The following is a 9,309-nucleotide window of genomic DNA, read 5'->3' as shown; positions in this document are numbered from 1 at the left end:
AATCAGTGGTAGGAGAGCTTCAAGTCAGACTACCTTTCATCGAAGCAGTAAGGATGGTTCCATCTCTCAAGAAATACATGAAGGAGATCCTCACCGATAAGCTCAGTTTGGAGAAAGGGGGTAATGTATCTCACGCAAGAATGCAGTTCAATGCTCCAAAATCGAATGCCAGAAAAATGTGGAGATCCAGGACCATTTACTCTGCCTTGCACAATAGGAGATCTCAAGTTCAACAAATGTCTCTGCGATTTAGGAGCAAGTGTGAGCCTAATGCCGCTCAGCGTTGCAACGCGACTTGGTCTCTACACCTTCAAACCAACCCAGGTCACTTTAGTCCTTGCTGATCGCTCTACCCGACGTCCAGAAGGGGTTTTGGAGAACTTACCGGTGCAGACTGGGAACTGCTACATACCCACGGACTTCATTGTTTTGAAACTCGATGAGGAATCCCAAGAACCCATTCTACTCGGAAGACCCTTTTTAGCCACGGCTGGTGCAATGATCAACGTCCGGGAGGGAAAAATTGATTTGCACATGGATGACTTGGTCCTGAGATTCAACCTGGAGAAAGTGGCCAAGAAACCCACAATCGATGGCCAAACCTTTTGGGTTGACACAATAGGGGAAATAGATGATGAGATCTATGAAGAAGTGTGTACAAGTGATCACCTGGCCATGGCATAAACGAAGGAGGAACCAGAGCTGGGATACCTGTCTGAGGAAACAGCAAAAATGGCGAGGACACTCAATGCTGCAGCAGTTCTGGAACATGAAGTCCTATTCGTAAATTTGCAAACTGGATTGACTAATCCGGAAACTGGACTGACTGATCCGGCTCCTCCTGAGGAAATAACCGATAAAAGCGATGGATTGACCATTCCAAGCGATGGATCAACCGATCCCGAGACCTGCTCTGGGAACAAGGCGAATCAGGAGGACTGGAGGGAACTCAAAGCTCCAAAGTTGGACTTAAAACCACTCCCTGAAGGGCTAAGGTACGCTTATCTTGGACCCAACTCCACATATCCTGTTATTATCAATTCTAACCTGAATAATGTTGAGACCGCACTCTTGCTCTGCGAGTTAAGAAAATATAGGAAGACTTTGGGCTATTTCTTAGATGACATTTCAGGTATATCATCGGATTTATGCTCACATCGGATTCACCTTTAAGACCCTTCTAAGTCGTCCATTGAACACCAAAGGAGGCTAAATCCAAACCTCAAAGAAGTGGTAAAGAAGGAGATCCTAAAACTATTGGGAGCTGGAGTTATTTTCCTAATCTCTGACAGCAGTTGTGTGAGCCCACTCCACCTAGTGCCAAAGAAAGGAGGGGTGACAGTAGTTGCAAACGAGAAGAACGAGTTGATCCCCACCAGTACAGTAACAGGGCATCGAATGTGCATCGACTGCCGCAAGCTCAATGCAGCCACCAGGAAGGACCACTTTCCCCTTCCATTCATTGACCAAATGCTTGAGCGATTAGCGAACCACCCCTATTACTGCTTCCTGGATGGTTACTCCGGCTTCTTTCAAATTCCGATTCACCCGGATGATCAGGAGAAAACTACCTTCACCTGCCCTTATGGCACATTCGCTTACCGACGGATGCCTTTTGGGTTATGTAATGCCCCAACCACTTTTCAGCGCTACATGATGTCGATTTTCTCCGACTTGATAGAAGATATTATGGAGGTGTTTATGGATGATTTTTTGGTGTATGGCTCTTCAACGTTGTGTGGATAAACACCTTGTTCTGAATTGGGTGAAATGCCATTTCATGGTCCCCGATGGGATTGTACTTGGTCATCGAATTTCTGAGAAGGGGATAGAAGTCGATAAGGCCAAGATTAAGGTGATGTCCAGTCTACAACCACCTAAAACAGTGAAAGATGTTCGCAGTTTCCTTGGTCAAGCTGGCTTTTATCGAAGACTTATAAAAGATTTCTCCAAGATAGCTAGACCACTCACCCATCTGCTATGCAAGGACATCTCCTTCGAATTTACTGCAGACTGCTTGGAAGCTTTCCTAACGATCAAGCAGGCTCTGATATCAGCTCCTATAGTCCAGCCACCCGATTGGAACTTGCCATTTGAAGTTATGTGCGATGCAAGCAATTTTGCTGTTGGAGTAGTCTTGGGACAACGCAAGGATGGTAAGTTACATGTTGTTTACTACGCTAGCAGGACACTCGATGGGGCACAGACTAAGTATGCCACGACAGAAAAAGAACTACTTGCCATAATTTTTTACGTTTGAAAATTTTAAATCCTATCTGGCCGGTTCAAAGATCAATGTGCATACTGATCACGCCGCACTACATTACTTTGTTAACCAAAAAAGATGCTAAACCGAGGCTGTTGCGGTGGATTCTGCTTTTGCAAGAGTTCGACATTGAGATACGGGACAAGAAAGGGGTAGAGAATGGTGTGGCAGACCACCTTTCTAGGCTGAAAATCAATGAAGAGATCCCCATAGATGACCGACTACCTGAGGAGAATGTGTATGTGGTTGCAGCTTTCATGGATGCTATAAGGAGAAGGCCGATGCCAAGGTTCTTCAACAGATAGGTAACGATTCCCCATGGTATGCCGATATCGCAAACTACTTGTGTGCTGCAGAAGAACCTCCGAATTTCACTGGATACACTAAGAAGAAGTTCCTACGAGATGTGCGACGCTACTTTTGGGATGAACCTTATCTTTATAAGCATTGTGCTGACGGCCTCTACAGAAGATGTGTTCTACAATCAGAAGTGCAAGGCATCCTTTTTCACTGTCACGGTTCCAACTATGCAGGACATTTCGCCACCTTCAAAACCGCGACAAAAGTGCTCCAAGCCGGCCTCTGGTGGCCCACCTTATTCCGAGATGCACATGAATTTATCTCCCGATGCGACTCCTGCCAGCGACGTGGGAATATAAGCAAGCGGAACGAGATGCCACATAACTTTATTTTGGAGATCGAGGTGTTTTCCACCTTCTTATGGAAATTTCTACATACTTGTGGCAGTGGATTACGTTTCCAAATGGGTTGAGGTTGTAGCAAGTCCTACCAATGATTCGAAAGTAGTCCTCAAGATGTTCAAGCACATAATTTTCCCACGGTTTGGTGTTTCTAGAGTGTTTATAAGCGATGGGGGGACTCACTTTATCAACAAGCTCTTTGCGAACCTGTTGAGGAAACATGGCGTGACACACAAGGTTGCCACTCCTTACCATCCACAGACCAGTGGGCAGGTCGAGATTTCAAATCGGAAAATCAAAAGCATTCTGGAGAAGACGGTCAACTCAACCAGGAAGGACTGGTCCATGAAGCTCGATGATGTATTATGGGCGTATCGGACAGCTTATAAAACGCCTATCGGGACTGCTCCTTTCAAGCTAGTTTATGGGAAGTCATGCCACTTACCTGTCGAGTTCGAGTATAATTCCTTATGGGCGACTAAGCAGATGAACTTCAATGTCAAGACGGCTGCAGAGAGACGCCTTATCCAGCTGAATGAGCTTGATGAAATTCGCATGGATGCTTATGAGAATGCTAAGATATACAAGGAGCGGACCAAGGCTCGATACGATAAGAAAATTATTCCCAGGGACTTTGCTGCAAATGATTTGGTTCTTCTCTTCAACTCAAGGCTGAAGATTTTTCCTGGGAAGTTGTGTTCTCGTTGGTCCGGACCTTTTCGAATCAAGGAAGTCATGCCTTATGGTGCTGTTGTGCTTTGGGAACAAGAGGGAAAAGAATTTATTGTTAATGGTCAACGCCTTAAGCCGTACCTAGTGGATTATGATCCGATAGAAACCTCCCTTCTTTTGGAGGAATCCCAAGCTGCTTAGGCAGCAAGAACAGTCAGGCTCGAGACTATAAACAAGTGCTAATGGGAGGCAACCCATGGGGTTTGTGCTGGCTTACCATTTTCTTTTTATTTGTCTTAGGATTTTGGTTTTGTTTTTAGGATTTATTACGGTGAAATCACGTCCGGTGTTAAGTGTTTTCAGGAAAAGGTTCCAAACGCAGAATATGCGAATTTTCTTTTTGTTCTAGGAGCTTCGGATCGATCGATCCTCCTTACAGATCGGGTTATCCCGTTGGTTTGCTGCGGGTATCTCCAAGTTCAATAATGTTTCAGATCAGTTGATCCCATTCCGAGACCGATTGATCCCCACCCTTGCCAACACCACTCCAACACCTGATGCGAGATAACAGGTTTTTGTTTCTTTTCCTTTCTTTTTCATTTTCATCTTTTCTTATTTTCTTTGTGGGATTCGTTCTTTTCTTGGTTTTGCTTTCACACCGGGACGGTGTGAAGTAAGTCCGGGGGAGGGATGTCTCCAAGTTATTGATGTCGTTTTCTTTGGTTGTTTCCTTTTGATTTTTTCGAGTCTTTGAGTCATTTTCTTATTTTTATCGAGTCTAAAAAATATGGGGAACTATGATCATTTCTAGGAATCTTTTGCTTTGAACTAACACTCTTATGATTGCTTTAGTAGTTTTAATTTTTGAATGAAGCTTGGAAATAACATGAGCAGTCTCCACACGCCCCAAAAGACACTCACCAAGGAGAACAATTAATTGAACCAGAAGTTGTCTCTAGCTTTGAAAGGACTTAACCGGATTTAACTTCTTGCCTTGGGACTTGGTATACATCGTACAAGACTCCTCCCTTCAAGCCTCATGACATATGCATCTCCTTGCAAAGTATGTTTCCCCTCTCTCTTCCATTCAGTACTCAGTAAAAAGAAAGTGAAAGAAAGAAAAAACAAAAAAGGAAAAAAAAAGGATCTAGGTAATAAAGAAGTGAACCGAGGGTTGTGCGTAAACCCGTGCAGCCTTCAGAACTCATGGAAACCTGTCCCAAAGAAAAGAGCAAAGGATCGATAAAAAAATACAATGATACCCTAGAAAATTAGGGAAAATCGATCCTTTGGAAGTGAGAAAAGAGAGAGGAAAGGGAGCATATGAAGAAGGTCTTAGGCGATAAAAGGTTGAAGGAGTCAAAAAGTTCAATGATCGATACTCCCATGGTAAGACCGCACCTTTTTACTAATCTGATGTAGAGAGACAACAATGGTGATGCTGAAGGTTCTTTAAGGTTGTGGAGTTCTGAGTAGGGAGTGTTGATCCTAATCATGGGCAAAGTACAAAAAGTAGTTCTTAATTTGATTTGATGAGGAGCGCAAAGAAGAGGTTCCCAAGAATATGTGAGTTTCCACTTTCAAACCTTTTCTTTGTTCTTGAGTTTTTGTCTGTTCTTGCTTGAGGACAAGCAAAGATTCAAGTCCGGGGGAATTGATGTGTCTGTATTTTATAGGATTTTAACCATAGTTTTTACACTTGTTTTGAGTCTTTTGTTAGGTCCAAGTGTGCTTTAGACTCTTTTTAGTCTTGTGTGAGTCTTTACAGGTTCTAGATGACTTTGGAAGGAATCTGAGCGCTTTGGTGATGAAAATATGCATCTGGAGCTAGATTGGTTGAAGACTGATCGGGCTAGCAAGCAGATGGAGTGAGAGCAGAAAAACATTCCAGATCGGCTGATCCACATTCGGATCGACCGATCCGGCCCGTACCCGAAGCAACTTTTCTTTTTTCGTTTTAAACCGACTTTTAGGGTTTTACTTTAGTATTTAAGCACGAGGCTCGACCTCTAGAAAGACAAGTTTTATTCTACGCAGATTTTGAGCACTTGTAAGCTTTTGGAGAAGATCTCTTATCCTTTCTAATCCTTTGGAGAAGAATTCTGAACCCTATTAATTTCTTTGGCAATTCAAACATGTCTTTTTTATATTTGATTTGTGGTTGCTCTTGTTCGATGTCCGAGTAGTCTCTCTGTTGGGTTTCGGGTTTCAAAAAGGGGTTTTATGATTCTTTAAACTTAGGTTGTTAGATTTGGGATTGATCTTTTGTGTTCTTCATCTATAGTTGTGTTTAATGCTTAAACTAGATTAGCTACCTAGTTTATGATAGTAGGTTTAATTCATCTAGGCATCAAAAAGTGTTGTTGGATTGCTTGAAAAGAACATAGGTGAGCAAGGTGATCCTTATCCAACGAAAGTTGAAGTTAAGGCACCTTGTGAACAAAATCAAACTTGAACTTATTGCTTGCTAGGATTGCTAGATTCAAACGACGGTTTAGAGTTTATTCAATTCCTTGCATAGATAACTAATGATGCGACAGTAGGTTAGTTTTATATTCGAGATTTGAGTTCAAGAACGGTATCTATTGCTTTCCCAATCTATCATCTAAATTTGTGGTTGTAACCCCTGATTGATTCCCAACTCCCAATATCTTCCCTTGATTTCGAAACTCTTATTTATTTTCTGTTTATTAATCGGTTACTTGAAAAACAATATTTCTCATTGCCTTAGCTATATTTGATCTATACAACTTCATAGTGGATCACTTGGTCTCTGTGGATTCGACCCTGAAGTGTTACGACGACAACACTAGATCGTGGTTGAGTGCACATTAGGTTTTAATTGACCTTTGATCAGAGTTTGTGAGATTTGAAGGCGTTTTTGGAGAGATCTTGCTGTGTGAGTGAAGATCCAGGGCTAGAGACGTGTGAGAAGGTTGCTAGGAGGGTTGGATTCGTTGCTGTTGGGCTGAATCTTCCTGCAAAGAGGTGAGTGCATGACCATGGCTGATCTAAGTCTGTGATTCCTTGTTCTTGCTTGTTCGTTGCTGTTTTTTTTTGTGTGTTTTTCTTGCTGGGATTGATTGCTACAGGTTTCTAAGGACGTATTTGGCTTGGATTTTGAGTATTGGGTGATTTGGTGGAGTTTGGGAGCGAGATTCGACTCTCGGCTTCGTGCGGATCGCAGTAGCAGAGGTAGTTTTGATCGACACCACTTGCTGTCAGTCGACACCAGTGAAGCGGCATCGATCGACACTGTAGGGTAGTGTCGGTCGACACCTCCCTTCCAGCAAGATGATTTTTGTTTTCCTGGTTTATATGTTTGTTTGTGTTGATTGTTTGGGCACTGGGATTACAGTTGCTTGTGTTTATATCCCAGTAGATGGAAGGATTGCCTCATTGAGTGTTTATCAAATACTCATGCATCTCAATTTGTGTTTATGGTGCAGGTAAAGGCAAAGTGTGATCGTGGAATCAAGGCAATGAAGAGAAGGATGTTCTAGGGACTCGATTAGATGTTGTCTGACATTGTTAGGTTGCTAGAGTTGGGTCATTAGAAACATTGTTAGTTTGCTGGTTTGGTGTTTCCTGTTGTTTGGTATTTGGATATTGTTTATGTTATAACATTGGTTTATCATTGCTTATTTATTGGTTATTGGTATTGGTTATTTTCCGCTTTTGCTTGTGATTGTGGTTAGGTGGTTAGTGGGTATGGGACCACTAATTGTAATTTAGTTATTATTTTATTTATTATTATTATTTATTATTTAAAAAAAGCGGGTCAGGTCGTTTCACTATATATATATATATATCCATCTAATAAATCTTTGCTCTAGTTAAGAATTTTATTCCTATCTTTGTGTCCTTTTTATTTTTCTTTTTTCATTTTTTTCACTTGAATATTTATTTTCCGAGAAATTTGTATTTATATTTTATCTTTCCTACCCTAGATTATCATTTCCAAAATCAATTTTTTGGTATTTTGTTATTTAGAGTGGTTTTTCTTCTCTTATTTAGTTTTTTTCTTAAATGTACTTTTAGGAGGGTTAATTGGAGATTTTGACAGTTTTTAAAACTTTATTTGGTTTATAGACAACAGATAAAAGGTGTATGGGAGTGAGAGAGAAATTTGTTTATATCTTTTTCATTTTCTTCTTTATTTATTTATTTTCTCTCTTCTTCTAAATCTTTGAATTTGATTTTATTATAAGTTCTTCATCCAAAAAATTAGTACAATATGATTTTAATTTTTGAAAATTTTTGCACAGCTAATAAGAACAATTTTGTTATGTTTTGTGAGTCTGTAACCAATATCATATATATCGCGTATACTCTCTCTATTTTTCGTATTCGTTTTGATGTGTACGTACTCTTTAATAATATGTCTAACAATTATTCAAGTATTAGCACGTTACAGTTTTAAACAATACATTCACTATGCAAAGTGTTTATACTCTTGGGTGTTATTTTTAGCAATCAAACACCTCGTTAGCAAATAAACTGCTTCAATAATCACCAATCAAATGAACTGCTTCAATAATCACCATATCCCTCGTTAGCAAAGCGGTTGGATATGGTGGTTAGAACCTATTTTTGGTAAATACAAATACTAATCCTAACTACTAACAAAAACCAAACGTTTAGTTTTGTATATAGGCTCTGATTGGTAACCACTTTTAAAAGAGGAGGTTAAAATAATTATAGCAGTTGTAGAGAAGACGGTTAGAAAGAAAGTGGTTAAAAATAGCAGATGAAAAAGGTGGTACTGTAAAAGAAAACGGTTGAGTATTTAGCTTGATTGGTAACATTGTAATCGTTGAATAGTATAAGTAATAATAAATTATAAAAATTGATATTTGTTTAAGTAAAAGATGAAAAATGTAATAATAAATTTTTATCTAATTCAAAATATAAAATATTAATATATTTAAATGATATTAAGGAAATTATCAAATGTGATATTAGCAAAATTATCAAATTTTAAATTTTAAATCTCTATTATATGATATTAAAAAAAATCATAATCTCCATTGGAAAAAAAGCAAGTACCCTAGTGATGATCAAAGAGGGACAGAGAATCTCCAAAATTCAAAAAAGTCAAAAAAAACAAAAATCAAATCTTGGGAAACCACCATGAACGAAAACAATCAGCGACTAGGCCAACGGAGGTGGATTTAGATGGAGAAGGAACCGCGGTGGAGCAGCCATTGACGATGCCAAGAAAGAAAAGAAGAGGAAGAAGATGGAGATTCTCGCGGGTGGACATAGTTGTAAACATCAAAGTTCCCAATAATTTGAATGAGTCTGTTGGATCAATTGGTTAAAGCTTTGTTAAAACATTAATACACCATGGTTTTATTCTACATTTAAAAAAAAAAAAAAAACTAAAACATCAAAACTATGTTTTAATATATAATGTTACTTTGGAAAACAGGTGTCATCTGAATTTCTTGACTAATATTTGTTGATGTTGACTTTAAAATCAGTACTATTTTTGACACCGAAAATTTATACATGTATAAATTAACACTTTTAACATGGTACAGGTAAAAAATGACATTTTTCCCAGTATTTGCCCTCCGGTAAAGATAATTTATGTCACTCGTTGTACGACTTTACCTAACTGTGTGGAAAGCGTAATTTTAAATAAATTAGTTGTCGCGCTTAGTT

At 39.4% G+C, this 9,309-nt stretch overlaps 2 protein-coding genes across 2 annotated transcripts; both read left to right on the top strand.

The window, feature by feature from the left end:
• On the top strand, positions 54-684 carry LOC104783697. The gene is made up of 2 exons (XM_010508818.1): positions 54-120; positions 173-684. The coding sequence occupies exons 1-2, from the start codon at positions 54-56 to the stop codon at positions 682-684; spliced, it is 579 nt and encodes a 192-aa protein (XP_010507120.1).
• Positions 1,781-3,840, top strand: LOC104783696. Its single transcript, XM_010508817.1, has 3 exons — positions 1,781-2,211; positions 2,519-2,763; positions 3,014-3,840. Exons 1-3 carry the CDS (start codon positions 1,781-1,783, stop codon positions 3,838-3,840), a joined length of 1,503 nt encoding a protein of 500 aa, XP_010507119.1.

This window comes from Camelina sativa, chromosome 4, assembly GCF_000633955.1.
Source record: "Camelina sativa cultivar DH55 chromosome 4, Cs, whole genome shotgun sequence".
Classification (NCBI taxonomy): Eukaryota; Viridiplantae; Streptophyta; class Magnoliopsida; order Brassicales; family Brassicaceae; genus Camelina; species Camelina sativa.
This window is presented reverse-complemented; position numbering and strand designations above follow the sequence as displayed.